Source organism: Oryctolagus cuniculus, chromosome 13, assembly GCF_964237555.1.
Source record: "Oryctolagus cuniculus chromosome 13, mOryCun1.1, whole genome shotgun sequence".
NCBI classification, from domain to species: domain Eukaryota; kingdom Metazoa; phylum Chordata; class Mammalia; order Lagomorpha; family Leporidae; genus Oryctolagus; species Oryctolagus cuniculus.
In genome coordinates this window covers 55,287,069-55,308,079 of record NC_091444.1, presented here as the reverse complement: position 1 = coordinate 55,308,079, position 21,011 = coordinate 55,287,069, and the positions used below count along the sequence as shown (strand labels likewise).

Sequence of the window (21,011 nt, the reverse complement as noted above, 5' to 3'; positions counted from 1 at the left end):
CTTTCTTGTAACCCTTGACTTGTCTTTCTGTCCAAGTTCCCAGGGCAGAGTGGAGCTTAGACATGTTTCCCTGGTGATGGTACTCTGTTCCTGATGGAAGCCTGCTGCTCTGAGCTTTTGGTTCTGGCAGTTGTTTCTAGGCCACCAAGCCCTGCAGTCTGTGCAACGTGTGTAGCCATCCGTGCGGGGACATCCTCTGAAGAGTTGCAGTGCAGAGACAGCGGGCACAGGAATGATCTTTCTTCTTCTGTGTTGTTGCTGTTCGTAGCTGTCAGATGGAGCTGGAAAGTCCATACTTGGTGGACAATCCCCTCATTCCCACCCTCATCTCTAGCTTGTGCCTGAGGCTGCTTTGGGAGGGCTTGGTTCTAGAACATTCCAGCCTGCCAGTTTGAGATTTTGTGTCTGAAACCCTTGGTGTGCTCTCGCTCACTCTCTCTCTGTTTCCAGTATAATTTCAAAAAGTTGAGTACCATTTGGTTTGGGTTTTTGCCTGGTTACAGAACAAACTGTGGTGCTGATGTGGCACGAATGCTTGTCTTGTGCTATGTCACCCAAGAAGCCAGCAAGGCGCTTGTTTCACCCATGAAGTGAGTGCCTTGACTGGCCATGGAGGTGGACACATAAGGCTTTGTTTCTCCCGACTGTCAGGGAGAGGACTGATGGCGGGGTGTGGGGGGGAGTTGTATGATCTCAGCCATTATAAAATCCTCTGCACAGAACCTCAGAGTTTAGAAATGCCAGCAGGAGCTATGTATACTCTGAGGTTGGGATGGAAGAGACCTGTATAGGTAACTGTTCATGTCAACCTGTCAGCAGACAGGAAACCAGAGTAATGACAGGCCAGCTCCACGTCTTGACTGGTTCATTCAGCCTTTCACCAGCAGCAGCCACAGACCAACCCTCAAAGTCTGATTGTCATCTGAGGGCCGTGTTCCCTGAATCAGCCAAAGCCATCACCGTGGCTGGGGTGTAGGAGGGATCCCTAATCATTGTCATTACCGCTATGTGTCTGGAACACGCCAGGTGATCTGTTTTCTGGAATCCTCAGAGGGACCCTCAAGATGAGGACTATTGTGCTTGTTTGCCAATGGAGAAACTGAGGCAGGGTGTCTAGGTAGCTTGCCCAAGACTGAAGTTAGTACCTATAGGAGGGAAGATTTGTACCTAGCTGTGTCCGACGCTGAGGCATAGGTTTTGCTCTGCAGTACCTGTGGTGATCCTTGTAGTGTTCTCCTGTGAAGGACATCCTCTTACTAGTTAGTTCATTCACCACCTAACAGATTAACAGATCCCTTTGAGGGCATTAAGCTCAAGATAACATTCAGAAATCCCATTGGGCTTTAAGTGGGCAACTTTTGTTGGTGACTGTAGTTAGAGAAAAGTACTCTTTTCAAACAATCACATATTTAAATATGCTCTCAAGTTTAGAAACCTTATTCGCTGTCCAGACACCATCTCCATGTCCTTCCCACACAGTTTGCCACACTGATGAGTGACTCATTTTCCTGGACCCCAGCCTCAGCAGCGACCTCCAGGAGAGGAAGGGGAAAAAGCAACCTTAGTCAGAAAAAGCGCCTGGGGTTCACTCCCTAATGTGGGGCCTGTGCACACACATGCATGCATGTGCACACACAAACACACACACACACATCTTTCTTTCCACTTCCTTTTGGACAGAAAAAAAAATTGTTTGAATATTCATCTATTGAGGCCATGGCGTAGTAGGTAAAGCTGCTGCCTGCAGCACCAGCATCCTTGTTGGGCTTCAGTTTGAGTCCTGGCCGTTGCACTTCCAAACCAGCACCCTGCTAACATGCCTGGGAAAGCATTGGAGATGGCTCAAGTGCTTGGGCCCCTGCACCCACATGGGAGACCTGGAAGAAGCTCTGGACTCCTGGCTTCAGCCTGGCCCAACCCTGGCCTTTGCGGTCATTTGGGGAATGAACCAGCAGGTGGAAGACCTCTCTCTGTGTCTCTACCTCCCTCAGTAACTCTGCCTTTCTAATAAAAATACAAATAAACCTTTTAAAAAATTAATCTATCTCAGACAAAAAATGCTTTCTATTTTATTCTATGATGTTTGAAGGCTTTTTTTTTATTTATTTGACAGGTAGAGTTAGAAACAGTGAGAGACAGACAGAGGAAAGGTCTTCCTTCTGTTGGTTCACCCCCAAATGGCCGCTACGGCCGTCGATGTACTGATCCAAAGCCAGGAGCCAGGTGCTTCCTCCTGGTCTCCCATGCAGGTGCAGGGGCCCAAGCACCTGGGCCATCCTCCACTGCCATCGTGAGCCACAGCAGAATGCTGGACTGGAAGAGAAGCAGCCGGGACTAGAACCAGCACACATATGGGATGCCATCGCCACAGGCAGAGGATTCACCAAGTGAACCAAGGCACCAGACCCTGAAGAGGGTTTTTTTAAAAGCTTGCATTTGAAGAATTTTTTTCTTTTCTGCAGATATTGATGAATGCGTAGAGCAGCCGTCAGTGTGTGGCAGCCACGCTCTCTGCAACAACCACCCAGGCACCTTCCGCTGCGAGTGTGTGGAGGGCTACCGGTTTTCCGACCAGGGAACGTGTGTGGGTAAGTTCCCCAAGTAACTGTCAAAACATCTGTTCCTGTGCAGGAGGTCACCCCCTAGGAAATAAAAGTTGTCCCAGGTGATGATCCTGCCTGAGACGCAAGGGTCCCAATGTGCCATCAAGAAGGGCAGCTCACAAAGATGAATCAGACTGAGCCCTGCCCTCAACAACCTGGGAGCCACAGCTACCAGCAGTAGGCGGGGTCGTCTAGACCGGGAGCCCCATCAGCCCACCTGCTACAAGCTTTTGTCTTATCCTTGTTTCTTTTTTAAAAAACATTTATTTACTTACAAGTCAGAGTTGCAGAGAGAGAGAGAGAGAGAGAGAGAGAGAGAGAGAGATCTTGTATGTACTGTTTCACTCCCCACATGATCGCAACACCTGGGACTGGGCTATACTACAGCCAGACCTACGTACCTAGGCCATCTTCCAGGGCCTTCCCAGGTGCATTACAGGGCAGCTAGATGAGAAGAGGAGCAGCCAGGGCTGGAACTGAGCTCTGATATGGGATGCTGGGCATTGCAGGTGGTGGCTTAACCTGCTGAGCCACAGCACCAGCCCTAACCTTCTTTCTTACAAACTTCTTGTGACTATTTCAGTATCCTTTCAGTCACTATCGCCGTTAGAGGTTTCTTCTTGTTATTCACAGCCTTGGGATTCATGTCGAGGGACCATCTTCTAGGCACTTTTGTGTTACCACCTGTCATAGAGTGAATTGTACCTGAGTTACATGCAGAATTCCATTTGAGACCATTGTATGTATGGATTTTGATTTTACAACCCTAACTCCTTAGCCTTCTGGAAGTAATTGGATGCTATTCATTAGGCTGATGGTGCTTTTGGCCAGTGATGATTTGGGAGACGGTGCTGCTCATAGGCCAACCGCAGGAGCCAGGTTGTTTATATTTTTTTCTCTTTTTTTTTTCTGGCTTTGCTTTGCCTTGTTGGTTCTAAGAATTTTCAGTTCCAAGATTCTCAGAGATTTCCAGGTCTGGAGGGCCCTGTGCTGAGTGGGCGTCTGCACTCCACATGCCTTCCCGATTGAAACCAGATTCCTCCTGTGCTGTGTCAGCAGGCATCTCCTGCCCCTTCTTGCTGCTTGCTGCACTCGGGAAACTTGCTCTTTGCTCTCTTAAAACCCAGGGGCCGAGGGGGCCGAGGTCCCAGGATGCGGCAGTGTCTCCCGGGCGGGAGGGAACAGGCCGTTCTCATACTTGGACTGTGACCCAAACATCTGTGCTCTCAGGGGGCCAGCTCCCTGTGCACAGAGTTGAGACTCCAGCTCTGTTGAAGTGACTTTCCTGTTTTGGGCTCCTTTTCTGTGTGTTTGGCCTCACTTCCTTCCCTGCTTCTTGAGGTGAAGGAGATTCCAGAGCTTACTTTTAACGGCAGCACTTACATCCCATCTGGCTCAGCCTCGGTCAGCAGGCTCTTTGCTGCTGGAGTGGTGACATGCACAGTCAGAGATCCTGGGACAGGTGGGTGGGAGGCAGGTGACCTGGGTTTTGAGGTTGTGTCTCCGTCACGGGGGAGCTGCTTTGCGGACTGCCATACTTTGGCATTTTCCATAAACCTGGGACTTCTCTTTTCCTGCAAAGCATGTTTTTGTGGAGGGAAGACAGGCTTCAGCTTGCCCATGTCACTGTAACGTGAAGGCACAGATGCCTCCGAGTGGGCACGGCCCTGATCCTGGCCTGATGTATGGGGCATGGTCCAACTTCGAATTTCACTTACCCGTCACTTGGGTGTCTTTGTGCAGTGTGCAACACTGTGCCCCAGCTCTTATGTCATGGCGAGAAGAGGGCCAGGCTTAAGCAAAAGGCTGTGGTACACACAGCGCCCGGGCTTTGCCTCCCCCAGTGCTCTGCTCTTCCTCCTCTGTGGGTCAGGAAAAGCCATGGAAAGCATTCAGTGCGGGCCTAGTTTTAGAATTTTGGGTAACCAGAGACTGTGTGAAAGCGCCCGAGCTCCTGTGCCCTGCCCTTTTCTCCTCCTCATGAGTAACTTCCTTGCCCGGATTTGTCTTTCTTTCTTCCTCGTGAAGCCTCCTTCCTTGGCTTCTGCTGCCTCATTTCCCAGCCCCCACCTGCCCACGTGGGTCTCCCAGGGACCATGTCAGGGGGACAGTAGCATCTCCAGGCTGGCCACCCCTCGTCTGATCGTTCCAGGTCAGGGCACGGTTCTTTTCCAGGGTTCAGAAATGAAGGAACCAGGAAAGCAAAACCCCAACTGACCATCTTTTGATTCCTGGATTTGTCTCTTCTCTAAGACTTCCCCTTCCTTCATCCTGCAGTGCCCGTTAGTTGAATGGGGAGGGTCAGATTTGCAGGGAGCCTGCAGGTTAGGAGCCTCGAGGGAAGTGGAGCTGCACATGTTGGAGAAGCCTGAAGAGGTACCTGGAGGTCTGGGGTCTGGTCAGGTCCCTCTTTACAAAGCCCCACTGGACAAAACCATTGGTGTGGAGGCAGTTTGGAAGAGCAGTGGGCCCGCTCAGGGACCTGTTCTAACACTGTGCATCAACTTTTGTTCCGAAGCTATCATGGACCAGCGTCCCATCAATTACTGTGTGACTGGCCTCCATGACTGTGACATACCCCAGCGGGCGCAGTGTGTTTACACAGGAGGCTCCTCTTACACCTGTTCCTGCCTGCCGGGCTTCTCTGGGGATGGCCGAGCCTGCCAAGGTGCGTGGTTGCTGTGTAGCTGTTCCCTGGGTGGTACTTACTGTGTGCAAGTTACCAACTCACCCTCGAATGCAAGAGAGACTTATTCAGTCGACTGCATTGGGCAGATGGGCTGCTTGAATGATGCCTTTTCTTCTGGGGGGCTGTACTGGTTGGTGTAGACATTAAGCCTTCCCCCGACTACTGTTTTATTCTGTGTGACTTGCTCACCCAGCACAGTTAGACAGCTGTTCTCTGCTAGGAATGGAGGATGTTGTTTGAGTTTCACAAAAAGACAAACAGTGTTCACATGCACGGGGCTTAAAGTCCATCCTTTTATTTAATAAGATCTATATTTTATTCACTTGGCCTCCTCTAAGAGCAAAGTTCTCTTATTGAATAAATAAATGACTGCCAATTATTGGTTGTCAGGGTGCTCTTAAATGTAACTTCAGGTAAGACAACAAATGAACATAGTACATGGGTGTCTGGGTTTGTAGAATTACTTAGCAGTATACCATAAAAGTTTTCTGAAAGTTCCAGACTTCATTAGTAGACCATTTCTAATATACTTTCTCTTCATTATTGAACATGTGGATTCTCTCATCACTGAAATTTTGCTGTCAAGCACTAAAAAATATGTCTCTAAACACTAAGCCATTTTTTAAGCTCATTAATGATGGCAAGGATCATTTTATAATGGAAAGGAATCCTTTCTTCCTTTTTGCAAGCTTGATTCTTCATGAAATTGTAAATGTCAATGTGTTTGTAAATGCACTGGATAGAATTGGGGATTTATTGTTTTGAAAATTCTTGTTCAGTGAGCTGTAAGTCACTGCTCCCCCGTCAAAAGCAAGTTCACATAGATTTGAGCAAGTGACTTAAATTCTTGTGCAAACTACTAATTCTGAAAGAGTCTCATCATCCCTGGGCCCGGTGGCTGTTTTACAGATGTGGATGAATGCCAGCCGAGCCGATGCCACCCTGATGCCTTCTGCTACAACACCCCAGGATCCTTCACGTGCCAGTGCAAACCTGGCTACCAGGGAGACGGCTTCCGTTGTATACCTGGAGGTATGGTGATGGGGTGTGTGGCATTGCTGGCTCATTGCTGTCTCCATGAGTACCAAGTACAAGGCTCTGGTAGAGAAGCGGAGGTACAGAGTAGGTGTTTGCACACAGCATCTAAGGTTCAAGAGGTGAATCCTCTGGTTTCTCTTCAGATTGTATAAATCTTTTGCCTTTTACTAAAGGATGTAGAGGTGAACGATCAGAGAATGGGCTGGTGCTGCCCACATGGGCCCTACATGTGCTGGCAGCCTGGGGGCTGATCATCCATATAACTTGAGCCAGCAGTGCAGGGTAAGACCTGGGCTGTGTGTCAGGTTCCCCAGAGAGACAGAACCATGAGGTTCTGTCACACATGAAGACACATATGATTGCATATACATGCATGTGTGTGCATATGCATATATATGTGTGTATATATGTGAGCATAAAGAGATTCATGGTAAGATTAGCTCATATCGTTATGGAGGCTTACAGTTCCCAGTGTGTGCATTCAGCAAGCAGAAGACCCAAAAAAACTGATGGTTTCAAGAGGGCTCAGAACCAGGAGAGCTCACGGTGTAGTCCAGTCTGAAGCTGGCAGGCTTGAGAACCGGGAAAAGCTGATGTTTAAGAAAAAGGGAAAAGAAAGGATGGTCTAGAGGTGTCAAGAGGAATCCTGCCTTTTACTCAGGGCAAGGTCAGTGTTTTTGTTCTGCTCGGGCCTTCCACTGGTTGGATGAGGCCCACCGCACAAGGGAGGCCCATGGTACAAGGGAGGCCCATCTGCTCAACTGAGTCTGTCAAGTAAAATGTTCATCTCATCCCAGACACCCTCGGAGAAGCACCTAGAAGAATAGTTGACCAAACAGCTGGGCCCTCTGTAGCCATCCCAAGTTGACACATAGCCAGCACAGGTTCCTTTGTGTCCGGGGCGTGTGGGGTGTGGGGTGTGGGGTGTGGGGTGTGGGGATGTAGGCTGAGGCCTCCATAGGATGGTCTGCATTGATCTGTGTGGCTTCTCGGGTTGCTGCTGCCCTGAGACCCAAGCAGCATCTTGTTAGAGTGTGAGGATCATGACAGCTCCAGTCCACTACCTGGCCTGAGTCGGGGAACTCGGGAAGCACCCAGCCAGTGCTGTGGGATCAATGCGCACCCCCAGCTGCCCTTTGTGAGGCTCCTGCTGTGTGCTCCTGACAGATGCTGTTTCACATAAGGCTCATAGCTGTCTTTTGAAGTAAGTACAATTACTCTCTCAAATCACAGAGGATGCTGAAATGGAAAAAGAGAAAGGTGTAACCAAGGTCACCCAGGGAGTCGCTGCCAGAACTGAGATTGAAATCCAGTCTGCTGGATTGAGTCCAAATCCACATTCAGACTTCTCAACCACACACAGTGTTCTGACATGAGATTGCAGATGTACTTGACACATCAGACTGGAGTTTGCCTGTTGTATTTATTTTTAATGACTGCTACTGTGCTGGTCAGATACATTCATGCCACTAAAAATGTTTTCAGTAAGAGATAAGTGGGATTTTCATCTCCCCACATTCTAAAGCGGTTAATTATTGCTTAGATGTCCATCCATATCACTGGTCTGTGATGGAGTCTGTGGCTGTGGTGGGGCTCACAGCTGTTAATAGTTGTTGAAGAAATAAGTGAGCACACCTGTTTCCATTCCCACCAACAGTTCATGGAAGTATTTATTTATCCACATTCTCCCTAGGTCTAGTTTTTAGGAGAAAATATCAGATTCAAGTCTGAACTTTGATATATCACACTGCATGTTGCTGATCTGCTTTGAACAAGAGTCAGCAAACTGCAGACCCTGAGCCAAATCTGGCCCACGGTTTGTTTTTGTAAATAAAGTTTTATTGGAACACAGCCATCTGTATAATGTATGGCTGCTTTCTTGTTACAGAGGCAGGGTTCGGCGCTTGTCCCAGAGACTATGAAGCCTGCAAAGCTTACAAAGTCTGCATAGCCTCCTGGCTGGTTCCTGACAGAAGTGTGCTGACTCCTTGGCTTAGAGGGGCCAGATGGGGCCAGCCTTTTTGATCCTGAAACTATGGGTCATGACCACGGTACTGCTCATAGATTTTGATAGGCAGATTCCATAAAGACCAGTTCGTGATCATTTGAGTCAAGGCATTCCAGCAGCTATTAAAAATGACTAGCATTCATTATTTCCTTAGGCTTGCTTCACATCTCCAGTTCAAAGGGAAACAGATGTTTCATTTTCTGAGTTTTGTTTTTTTTACCCTGACTCCTTGTCCCCTTGTTAAGGCTCTGTTGACTAAACAGAAACAAATCCAGACCTGTAGATTGGGTTATAAAGATGGGCCAAGGATAAATCCAACAAGAGCTGTTTGCCAGAATTGTTTATGTATTTGGTCGCGTCCCTTAAGAAATTCCTTATCTAGTTATAAACTCAAGAAATGGCTAAGAACGCTCATTGAGTGCAGTTTGCAATAGCAGAAAGTCTCAATGGCTGTCAGCAGGAGGAGTGCACAGAGGACTTAGGGCAGAATCCATGCCATGAAACAGCATCCAGCAGCTAGAACAAATGAACTCAAGTTAATGGATAAACCTCAAAACCATATGTTGTTGGGGGGCAGGGGCTACAAAAAGATCTGTACAGTATGATTCCATGTGTAGAAAGTACAAACCAGAATGAAAATAAACCTGTGCATAAACATGCAAAAGAAAACAAAAAATGCATGTATGAGAATGAGAACGAACTTCAGGATAGAGGTTATGTCTGTTAAAAGGGACAGTTGGGAGTGGGGTGGGCTATGTCTTAGTGTGTTTGGGCTGCTGTAACACCTTAGCCTGAGTAATTTATAAACCACAGGAATCTGTTCTCACAGTTCCAAGGCTGAGAAGTCCAAGATCAAGGTGCTGGCAAATTCAGTGCATGGTGAGGGCCCACTTCCAGGTCCACAGGTGGCCAGAGGGGCTCACGTGGCAGAATGGGTGAGAGTCTCTCTGAGGCCTCTTTCATAAGGGCACGAATTCCATTCATGAGGACTCTGCCTCCATGACCTAATCACCTCCCAAAGGCTCCAGCAGAAATGCATGGGGGACACAGATATTCAAACCGTAGCCCTGGGGCTACATTGGCATTATTTTTCAGCTGAATATAATGTACAGATTTTAGTTATATTCTAAATGTTGTATGACTAAAATATTGTGTGAAATATTCCAGAGAGAAAAATAATGTGTAGTGTCATGTGGGCTCCTGGTGCTATACATAATGAAAGCCAGGGTTCCAACAGCACCTGTTGATACCTACCCTGTAGAGAAGGCCCAGTTTCCAAAACAACTGAATGGAAACTTAAAGGTCAGTCCACCAAGATCCTGGCTGCTGCAGTGTTGACTGATGACAGAACAGAAGAAATAACACTTGGTTCCCCTCTCTCCTTCTGCACTCTTCCCCACAGCCCAGGTGGGGTTGTGAAACCAGCTTAGTGGATCACACTCATCACTTCCTTCTGAATCGAGTGAATGAAAACAATAACCTAGAAAATACCAGCACATAGAGTATGTGCAGTAGGGTCGAGCGTTGTTTCATTAAACAATACTCATATGTATGCTGGTGCATGTGCATGGGTGACTACGTGTGTGTGTGTACTGAGATGCCAAGTAAAATGTGTTTCTTTTCCTGAGTCATGGTTAGTAAGGTTGAAAGCCACCATATTGGTTACCTATTGTTGTATAGCAAGTATAGGTTGAATATACCTAGTCCAGAAATATGAAATTATCCAAAACTCCAAATTTCTTGAGTGCCACTTTGTTAGCAAAATTTTAGACTTTTGGAGCATTTCAGATTTTCAAGTTAAGAATGCTTGACCAGTAGTTTAGACAAATATCCGCAAGTTCAAAATCTGAAACAGTTCTGGTTCCAAACATTTCAGATAAGGAACACTCAGTCCATATCCCTAAACTAGCCACTTAAGACCATAAGCATTTATTATCTCACTGTTTCTGGAGGTCAGGAATTTAGGAGCTGCTCCCCCGGGCTGTCCTGGCTCAGAGCCTCCTATGAGGTCACTGTCAAGATGTTATACAGGCTGTGGCCTTCTCTGGTGGCAGAGAAACGTCCCCGCTGCAGGCCCCATGTGGTTGCTGGCTGTCCTCAGTGTGTCACAACATGGATCTCTTCAAGGCCTGAGAGCTGGCTTCTTCCCCAGCAAGTGATGGCAGGGAGGGGGCTGGAGAGCTGAGCCCAAGAAGGAAGCCACAGTCTTTTATATCCTGCTCTGAGTAGGGACATCTATCACTTCCGCTGATCCTCTTAGTGTCAAGCCAGACCTCTTAACAGTGTAGACGGAGCTACCCAAGGGTGTGAATTCCAGGAGGTGGGGAGAAAGGGGCCCACCTTGGAGGGCGACCAGCCCAGCTGCTGACCTGCCTGGACAACATCAGGAATGACTACTGCCTAGAGTTTTGTAACAGGGCGTTTGCTGGTGGTCTTCAAAAGTCCTGGCTGGAGGTGTAAGCCCTGTCATTAAGGGCAGGCTCCAAGCCTGTGGCTGCTCCCTCGCGTCTCTCAACCCCTGGCACCAGTGTGTTTCCCAGCATACTCCCAACGGTGCACACCACACATTGTAGAGAGAAGGCAAATGGAAGAGTTCAGAGAGCAGCACTGCAAGGAGAGAGGGAAGCGTGCAGGGTAACACAACCTGGAGAGGCAACAGGGGATGATTCAGTACACAGGCTTTTGTTTTGTAGCCTTCTGCGGCTTGTTTTATGGTTCATGTTTCAAGCAAACCCCAAGTGAAGAAGCCAGGATTTCCTAGTCCAAGCTGAAAGGGGCTCTGGAAATGCTGTAATTCATCTTTTCATTGTATAAACCAGGATTGGGAGGCCTGAATAATTTCTTAGCTTACAAAAAGCTTGCTTGAATTTTTTATATAAAAAGGCTTTTTCATAGCAGTTTTTCTCAAAATATAGTCATATCCAGACCTTGAAGAAACAGTTAAGATCCCTGGAGTTTATGCAAGTTATTTTGATTATAGATAAAAAGCCCAGTATCAACTCTCTTTTCTTTTTCAAAAAGATTTATTTATTTGTTTGAAAGGCAGAGTTACAGAGAAAGAGATCTTCATCTGTTGGTTCACTCCCCAGATAACCCACAATAGCTGGGGCTGAGCCAGGTTGAAGCTGAGGGCCAGGAGCTTTGTCAGGATCTCCCATGTGGGTGGCAGAGGCCTAAACACCTGGGCCATCTTTCATGGCTTCCCAGGCACATTATCAGGGAGCCGGATCAAAAGTGGAGCAGCCAGGACTTGAATACGATAATGGCATCATGGACTGTGGTTTAACCGCTGACCCCTCAACTACTTTTCTAAGAGCAAAAGAGGTGTACACATGAAATGCAATTACAGATGATAAATTTCCAATCAGCAGTAATTTACTGGGTGGATTGCTGTTTGAGATGAAATTGTCACTCCTGCTCTTGGCTCCTGTCCTGGGCGGGCACCTTTCTGTCTTTGCTGGTGATTCCAATTAACCTGCGTAAGAAGCTGTGATACTGCTCACCCAAAAGATAAATCAAAGTGAATCTTCAGGCAGAGGTTTGACACAGCCATTAAAACAACAGTTTGTGGTGTGGGCAGGAGGGCAGCTCCATGGCACAGTAGGTTAATCCGCCTGCAGTGTCAGCATCCCATATGGGTGCCGGTTCTAGTCCTGGCTGTCCCTCTTCCAATCCAGCTTTCTGCTGTGCCCTGGTAAATCAATGGAGGATGGCCCAAGTGCTTGGGCCCCTTCACCTGCGTGGGAGAACTGGAAGAAGTTCCTGGCTCCTGGCCTCGGATCAGCACAGCTCTGGCCATTGAGGTCATCTGGGGAGTGAACCAACACAAGGAAGACCTCTCTGTCTCTCCCTCTCAGTGGCAGTAACTCTACCTCTCAAATAAATGAAATCTTAAACACTTTCGGTGCCTGTATCCTATACTGGAGTGCTTGAGTTTGAGTCTTGGCTCCACTTCGGATTCCAGCTTCCTGTTGCTGTACACCCGGAAGGCAGCAGGTTGTGGTGCAAGTAATTGGATCCCTGCTACCCATCTGGGGGCCCCAGTGTGAGTTCCGGGCTCCTGGCTTCAGCCTGGCCCAGCTCCAGCTGTGGCAGGCATTTGGGGAATGAGTGAGTGAATGGCAGATCTCTTTCTGTTTCTCTCCCTTTCAAGTAAAAATAATGAACGTTCTCCTCAGTTGTGCACCCCTGTGTTGCTGGCCTCTCATCTCACTCCTTGACTTTATAGTTTAATTTTTCATCAGAGGTATCTGAAATCACTGCCTTCCATTTCTTTTCTCCCATTACTTTTTTTCCCTACAGTTTTCTTATAAAATAACACATAGGTACAGAAAATCATGCAGAACACATGGGTAGTTCAGGGAGTTATTCTGAAGTGACCCCCTTGTCCCCAGCACCCAGATCAAGAGTTAGAACTCTGCCACCTGCCCCAGAACCCCTCCATGTGCTCAGTCCCCCCCCCCACCTCCTCCCTCTCCTCGGGGCAGCACAAACCTGACTTCTGTACTAATCAGTGCCCTGCACTTCTTAGGATTTTTCTCACACTCTCGAACATTCCTTGATGCTGCAGGCTGAGTGCTGCCCACGTGTCTATCACTGGCTCCCTCCATCCATCCTTTTCCTTGCATTTGGTCTGCTCAAGGACACACACCTTTTGAGTCTTGTTTCCCAATTCTGGATTTGGCTGATCGTGTACTCATGGTATAGTTGAGCGTGCTCCTCTGTCCTCTACATGGCCTGCCCGTGCCCTCTCTGACCACGGCCTCCCCCCTCCCTCCCTTGCATCTCTTGAACTGCCCCATTTCCAGGTGAGCAGGCTCCTCATTGGTCCTTGTGGTTCTGCCACACCTTCCCTTACTAGAATTCCTCTCTTACTTAAACCCCAGGGACCACCTGTCACACAGCCGTTCTTACCATGCCCTGAGACTCCTGGCTTTGTTTCTCTGCTCCCCTAGCATCCTGTTCAGACCACTACCAGCCACTTCCCCTACTGTGCTCTCCTGCCCAGGGTCCTCATCTTTCCCATTAGCCTGTGACCTCGGGGACTCACCTGTGAGCGGGGCACCTGGCTGTCAACAGTAAATACTTTTATTTATTTATTTGACCAGTTAGGGTTATAGACAGTGAGAGAGAGAAAGACAGAGACAAAGGTCCTTCCTTCTGCTGGTCAACTCCCCACATGGCCACTACGGCCAGTGCACTGTGCTGATCTGAAGCCAGGAGCCAGGTGCTTCCTCCTGGTCTCCCATGCGGGTGCAGGGCCCCAGCACTTGGGGCATCTTCCACTCCCTCCTGGGTCACGGTAGAGAGCTGGAATGGAAGAGGTGCAGCTGGGACTAGAACCCAGCACCCACATGGGATGCCAGTGCTGCAGGTGGAGGATCAACCAAGTGAGCCTTGGCGCCAGGCCCAACAGTAAATTCTTAACACAACAGAGAGCTGATTCAAGCTTCTTGAGGTGAAAAGTTTGCTGAATACAGTGATTCCTTAAAAAGGTTTATTTATTTGAAAAGCAGAGTTAGAGGGAGAGAGAGAAATGTTCTATCCACTTGTTCACTCCCTAAATGGCTGCTACAGCCGGGGATGGGCCAGGCTGAAGCCAGGAGTCAAATTCCGTCTGTGTCTCCCACTTGGGTGGCAGTGGTCCAAGCTCTCGGGCCTTCTGCCTCCTACCCAGGTGCAATAGCAGGGGGCTGGATTGGAAGTGGAGCAGTCAGGACTCATTGGGGATGCTGGTGTTTCAGTTAGAGGCTTAATGTCAGGGGCACCACCATGTCAGCCCCTACATACAGTGATTTCAAAGCCTACAGCAGCAGGGTTTTGGAAGGGGGCTGGGGGGGAGCACTCTGGGACACAGGGATGAAGAAAGCTCAACAGTGCACTTTCAAATGGTGACAAAAGAGATGGCACTCACAAGCTACAGGGCTGATTGCTTTTCCTGCTGTTGCATGCTCTTTTTTCTTTGTTAATACTTTTATTGGAGCTGGTGCTGTTGTGTAGTAGATTAATCCTCTGCCTGCAATGCTGGCATCCCATATGTGCACTGGTTCTAGTCCTGGCTGCTCCTCTTCCAGTCCAGCTCTCTGCTATGGCCTGGGAAAGCAGTAGAAGATGGCCCAGGTGCTCAAGCCCCTGCACCACATGGGAGTCCTGGAAGAAGCTCCTGGCTTCGGATCAGCACAGCTCCAGCCATTGTGGCAGTTTGCAGAGTGAAGAAACAGAAGGAAGACCTTTCTCTATGTCTCTTCTTCTCACTGTCTGTGACTCTACCTCTCAAATAAATAGATAAAATCTTTTAAAAAATACTTTAATTTATTTGAGAGAGTTGTATATAGAGAGGTATCTTCCATCCATTGGTTCACTCCCCAAATGGCCTCAATAACCAGAGCTGAACTGATCTGGAGCCAGGCGCCAGGAGATTCTTCCAGGTCTCCCACTTGGGTACAGGGGCCCAGGGACTTGAGCCATCCTTCACTGCTTTCCCAGACACTTTAGCACAGAGCTGGATTGGAAGTGGAACACCCGAAACTTGAACTGGCACCCATATGGGATGGTGGTACTGCAGGCTGGGGCTTTAACCCTCTGTGCCACAGTGCGGCCCTTCCATGCCCTTTCTGCTTTCCACTCTTTGTGCTTTGCTCATTGCCAGCTCCCCTCCCCTCCCTGGATGTGCCCCTTCCTCCCCAATCCTGGAAGGCTGGGAGAAGCCTTGAAGAGCATTCTGCTACTAGAAGGATCTACTGTGTTTTCTACAAGTAGTAGTGTTTGTAACAAATCCCTGGGGACAGCAGGATCAAGACCATGTCAGGCTGCCAGTGTCTTCTTTACTTGTGAACCTCCACTCTTGGATATGTGCTGCCCAGGAACATTTGGCAGCTATTGAGATGAGGCTGTGAGCTGTGGGTCTCAATGCCAGCAGAGGCCAGGCGTCATCTGCCACACTGGCATTACTGCATGCAAAGATGTATGCTGTGGAGGTGCTTAGAGCAGGTGTAACCCCTGGGAGCCGCACAGCTCTGACTGTGCAGGAACGTATTGGATAAACAGTGTCTCCCCATGAAAATCCATTTTTTAAAAAAGACTTTATTTATTTGAGAGGTAGAGTTACAGAGAGGAAGAGAGAGGTCTTCCATCTGCTGGTTCACTCCACAAATGGCCGGCGCCAGGCCAGCACGAAGCCAGGAGTGAGGAGCTTCTTCTGGGTCTCCCACAAGGGTACAGAGGCCCAAATACTTGGGCCATTTTCCACTGCCTTCCCAGGCCACAGGCAGAGAGCTGAATTGGAAGAGGAGCAGCCAGGACATGAACCAGTGCCTTGGGATGCTGGCACCACAGGCAGAGGCTTAGCCTTCCATGCTAAGCTTTCTGTGACACTTCCACTCTTAGGTAGCCCACAGGTCCTGCTGTTGCTTCAAGTCTCTTCTTCCCAGAGAGGCTCCACATTTCCTGACCACTCCTCCCCTCCCCCACTCCAGAGTGTATCCGAGACTGTAATAGCCATTATTTCACAGAACACAGAGACACAGCTTTAACCTGATGAGGGAGTGGAATGCAAATCTGAAGATCAAGAATGCGCTTTCTTCATAACTTCCCTCCCTCTCATTCTCTGGCCTTCACCTTGAGAAAAGTCATCCCAACTTCCTGCCACTGGTCAGATAAGTATCAGGTCTTCCTCCTGCAGCAGATCAGAGGAGTTGAGTAAGAGGCAGCTTGCCAGAGTTATTTTATCAGCCAGAAGCAAGCCTAGGAAGTATGTGTATGTGAGTGTTACTCCAGCTCCCTGCCCCTCCATCCTCCGGGCCCTTGATGGAAAAATCCTCCATGAAGGCCTGGGGCCCTCAGCGGGAGGCTCCCCTGGGAGCCCCTGGGCTGCTCCCACTGCCTGCTGGCCAGGCTGAAGAACCATCCCAGGAATCCCACTGAGCTCATCACATCATCAGCTTTCCATAAGCATGCTTGAAATTCCTTTTCCTGACTCAGAATTGAGACTTCCTCCTCCTTTTTGTAAGTTCAAGATTACAGCACTTTACAAGTCCCACTGAAGAAATTCTAGATCCCTCAAGATTTTGTGTGTTGACCAAATACCACATGAACACAAAACAGTCAGCCACATAAAATGGAAGAATCTGTACTCTCTTAAAAGTGTGGCTTGGTCAACAATACACACAACACCAATCCTGTGTTTTAGCTGGAAATCAGCACTTTGTCCAGATGTTGATGAGAAGAAGTCCAGTCTGTGGGTCCACAGAAAATTGCAGTCAGTAGTTAAGGAAACGTGTGTGTATCATTGTTGGTGTCACAGGTTTAGTGCACACAAGCTGTTACGGGCAATGGGAATGTGGAGACAGAGACTTGAGGCCAGGAGGGGCGGGGGCTGGACCAGAAATCCAAAGCTTGCCCTGTGGCCTCTGGGCCATCCTTCACTGCCTCTGAGCTTCAGTTTTCTCCTGTGGCTTTCAACCACTCATGTAGATCACATAGGATGACAATGACAACTCAGTGAAGTATGTAGGTGAATGGGGGTAGCTCCTATGGAAACTCTGTACCTCCAAACAAATGTAAGATTTTGAGGAAGTAAACAAGCCTTATGTCCAAGAGTGTATGAAAGTGACAGTTTTATTCTAACCAGATGGTTTATTCGTATCTTTGTTTGGCACTTCCATATATCAGATGTTTTGTTTTCATACTAGAAAAGCATACCCAGATTTTCTTTGCCAGGTTCAACAAATATTTTTCCCTTACATGCTAACTGCTTCTAATCAAGGGAGCCATTGTAGCAAGCAGGCCAACATGCAAATTGGCAACACAGACAAAGGGTACTTTAAACAGTCATTGGCTTGCACCTGCTGAATGTCACTGTCTGCCTGGTGCAGGTGCCATCACAGATGAACACTTGAGTGCAGATAAAAGTCCACCAGTGTGCTTTGTGTTATCATGAATGCCTCAGTCCTCCAAGTAATTCTGTGAGACTCATTGGGTCAACCATCCCCATTCGAAGTGGAAAGAATCAAAAAGCCTTCAAGTTTCAAGAGGGGCCAGCGCTGTGGCATAGCACCTGCAATGTTGGCATCCCATATGGGCGCCAGTTCAAGTCCCGGCTGCTCCACTTCCAATGCAGCTCTCTGCTTGGACCTGGGAAAGCAGAAGTTGGCCCAAGTCCTGGGGCCCCTCACCTCGTGGGAGACCTGGAAGAAGCTCCTGCCTCTTGGCTTCCAATAGGCGCAGCTCCAGCTGTTGCAGCCAGTAGAGGAGTGAACCAATAATGGAAGACCTCTCTCTCTCTGCTTCTCCTTCTCTCTCTGTGTAACTCTGACTTTCAAATAAATAAATAAATATTTTTTAAAAAGGTTTCAAGTTACAAAACTCTAAGAACTATGTAATATTGTGATACTACAACATATTATTCCGGTTGCCCCTCTTCCAGGCCAGCTCTCTGCTGTGGCCAGGGAGTGCAGCGGAGGATGGCCCAAGTCCTTGGGCTCTGCACCCCATGGGAGACCAGGAGAAGCACCTGGCTCCTGCCATCGGATCAGCGTGGTGCGCCGGCTGCAGCGCACCTGCCACGGCGGCCATTGGAGGGTGAACCAACGGCAAAAGGAAGACCTTTCTCTCTGTCTCTCTCTCTCACTGTCCACTCTGCCTGTCAAAAAAAAAAAAAAGCATATTATTAACTAGTATATGCTAATATAGATTCACTCACGAGTATATTATATAACATAAATACAATCCCCCAACACAGCCAGTAGAGCCCTAGGTGAGGGATTGCCAGCTGTAATCGCCATAAGCAAACCTCTCTCTGCTTTGGTAAATTAAGTTTCATTGGAGCACAGCCACACTAGTTCATTTACATGTTCATTTACAGGTGCTTTCACACTACAACCACAGGGTTGGGTAGCTGCAGGCCCACAGAGTGAAATTATTCACTCTCCTACCTCTTAACAAGGAGTCCATGGAGTGCTGCCCTTGAGCTCTTTAACGACAATCTTGCAGTCAGGTGCAGCTAAGGACGTGGCAGCCTCTGCTTTCCATGCCCTGAAGCCAAGTTCTGTGAGCAGCAGGGCCCTGAGCCTCTCTGTGCAGTCCTGCCCTGAATGGCAGTTGTGCGGTCATGTTTACTCGGGGCCTCCCCCAAGACTGTGAGCTGCTGGAGGGCGGGCCCAGATCTTCCTGTGACCCAGCCCAGAGGTGCCCCTTGAGGGGAGGGTGGGGACAGTCTGCGTTGCCTGCTCAGAGCTGGGAATCTACTCAGGCAGGCAGGAAAGGGGTCCCCGGGATGCAGGCTGGCAGTTGACAGGTCTGGGGTAGTGGGAAGCAGCCAGTTACTGGGCCTGGCTTTCCTGTCGGGCTGACGGAGATGCACCAAAGCTGGATTGTGGTGATGCTCAGGGAACATCAAAACATTCAAAAATGCTTCATTTTATTGTTCTTCGTGTCAGTTGTACCTCAAGATTTAAGATTTTTTTCCTAAAAAGAACTGCTTAGAAAAATATAATCTTGATGATTGAATCTATCATATAATCACAATGTTTTAAACTTTTTGAAATTAATGAAACAAACCCCATGGTGTTCAGGAAGCTTCCTGAGTTCCGTGTGGACACCCAGAACCCCAGCCCAAACCCACAGCCCTCCTTTGCTTGTCTCTGACAGAGCTGGAGAAGACCCGGTGCCAGCTGGAGCGAGAACACATTCTTGGAGCAGCAGGGGCAGCAGATGCACAGCGGCCCCGCCCACCGGGGCTGTTTGTCCCCGAGTGTGATGAGCACGGACACTACTCGCCTACCCAGTGCCACGGCAGCACGGGCTACTGCTGGTGCGTGGATCGCGACGGCCGTGAGGTGGAGGGCACGAGGACCAGACCCGGGATGAGGCCCCCATGTAAGTGGAGGGCGGGCTGTGCTTGGATTCATGCCCCAGCAGGGCCTCCGGGGCCGAATAACCAGTGCCTGTCCCCTTCTCTGACCCCCTTCTACCCTCTGCCCCTCTCCATCTTCTCACCTTCCCCTCCCTCTCCACGCACTGGCAAGTTCTGTCAGTCCTCAGTGGGACCTGCTGCACCGCCACTGTTATGTGGCAGGGAGTGGATGGTGCTCTGGTGAACACTGGTGGTCCCCCAGGTGAATGCTGGGATGCGCCACAGCAGGACAGGGTGGGGGTGGTGAGGCGAGCCCTTCCTTGGGTCTCTGCTTCCTCGGGGTAGGGGGGGCCCATTCTCACCCTTGCAGCACTCGCCTCCTTCACAGTCAGGGCCCAGGGCCTTGAGGGGCTCTGGTGGATTTTCAAATCCAAGGCACAGACCACCACAAAGGTTGCTGTGCCTGCCTATAGCACTGGGAAGGCGCCATGCTGAGGGCTGGGGGCCCTGTCTGAGACTCTGCTGGGCTACGTGGCTGTGAATGAGGCTCCTCCAGCCTCAGCCTCAACAGCAGATAGGAACAAAATCATCCTGAGGTGCGCCTTCAGCTCTGAAATGCTGGTTCTGGCCTGGAAACTGGTCACTGTCACAGATGCCACAAGCAGACCTAACCAATCCTTGAGTCTCTGTTCTCAAATTACCTAATAATAATCATAGATGGACAACCTCCCCCACCCCCACATCAGCTGCTAAGAGACCGAGAAGTGGTTACTCACAGCCTTCACACAGCCAGTGTTAGCCGAGCATCAGCGCTGTGGATACCCAGCGGAAAGTCATAGTGCCAGCCCCTGAGGACGCTGAGGGACAGGCCTGCAGCCGGGGGCAGTGCAGGGCTTGTGCAGGGTGTTGGCTGGGGGGGGAGGGCGAGGGTACTTTCCAGAGCATGGAGCAGGGAGTGAGCCGCAGGCGGGGCGGAGGGAGCGAGGCTGTTGCTCCGGGCAGCAGAGCAGTGTCCGTGCTAAGCTGTGGACCTGGGTGTTGGTCCTGAGGACAGCAGGGAGCCCAGAAGGCTTTGGGAGGCTTTCGAGTGGTCATCAATGATGCGAAGCAGATTTCGGTTTTAGCGATATCACTGCTGGACAGCAGGAACTGGGATGCGGGCATAAGAGCCCTCAGCCTCTCTTGCCAGCTTAGGATTAAGCCAGGTGAGGAATGGGAGGGGCCGACCCAGGGTGCTGGCAGTGAGTCTGGAGTGGACTGATGGAACTCGGAGATTCTAGAGGTGCACTGGACTGGTTTATGTCACTAGTTAGGTGTAACAGGCAAGACAGACAAGGGAGAGAACTGGAAATGACCTTGGCGATGACCTGGTCCAGGTCTCACTTTTGAGAGAAGAGGACAGAGCCTAGAAAGGTGCACACACAATGAGAGAGTGACAGGGCCCAGTCCTAGGTTCCCCCAGGTCCCCCAGCACCTGGTCAGTGCTCCTCCCCTGCAGCACCAGCTACCTGTGCACTCCTGGGACAGTGTCATCAGGTGAGTCAGGAAGTGGTGCCAGGGGCCAAGGTCAGCAGTTGGGAGGACAAGGCTGAAGCTGAGGGAGAAGGAGTTCCCCACCATCCCTTAGTTCTTCAAAGCCCAGAAGGAACATGTTCCTGTTTGTCCCATGCACAGCAGTCCCAGCCCATGGCCGTGGGACAGGGCCCATAGGGCAGGCTCATTCTGCTGGGCTCCTGCAGTGAAGCTTCCATTAGAAGGCAACTCCCCATGGCAGGAGATTCAGGCTGCTGCTGTTAGTGCTTGGTTCACCAGTGGCCAGCC

General features: G+C 49.5%; 1 protein-coding gene across 3 annotated transcripts in view; it reads left to right on the top strand.

The window, feature by feature from the left end:
* NID1 (nidogen 1) overlaps nucleotides 1-21,011 on the top strand; it is a 79,169-nt gene that overhangs the window by 41,432 nt on the left and 16,726 nt on the right. For 2 of the 3 annotated variants that reach the window (XM_070055550.1, XM_070055553.1), the window contains 4 exons: nucleotides 2,463-2,588; nucleotides 5,122-5,271; nucleotides 6,202-6,324; nucleotides 18,986-19,213. In XM_070055550.1, coding sequence (XP_069911651.1) covers nucleotides 2,463-2,588; nucleotides 5,122-5,271; nucleotides 6,202-6,324; nucleotides 18,986-19,213 — 627 coding nt within the window. The remainder of the gene's footprint in view (nucleotides 1-2,462; nucleotides 2,589-5,121; nucleotides 5,272-6,201; nucleotides 6,325-18,985; nucleotides 19,214-21,011) is intronic. The other variant, XM_070055552.1, reaches the window with a different exon arrangement.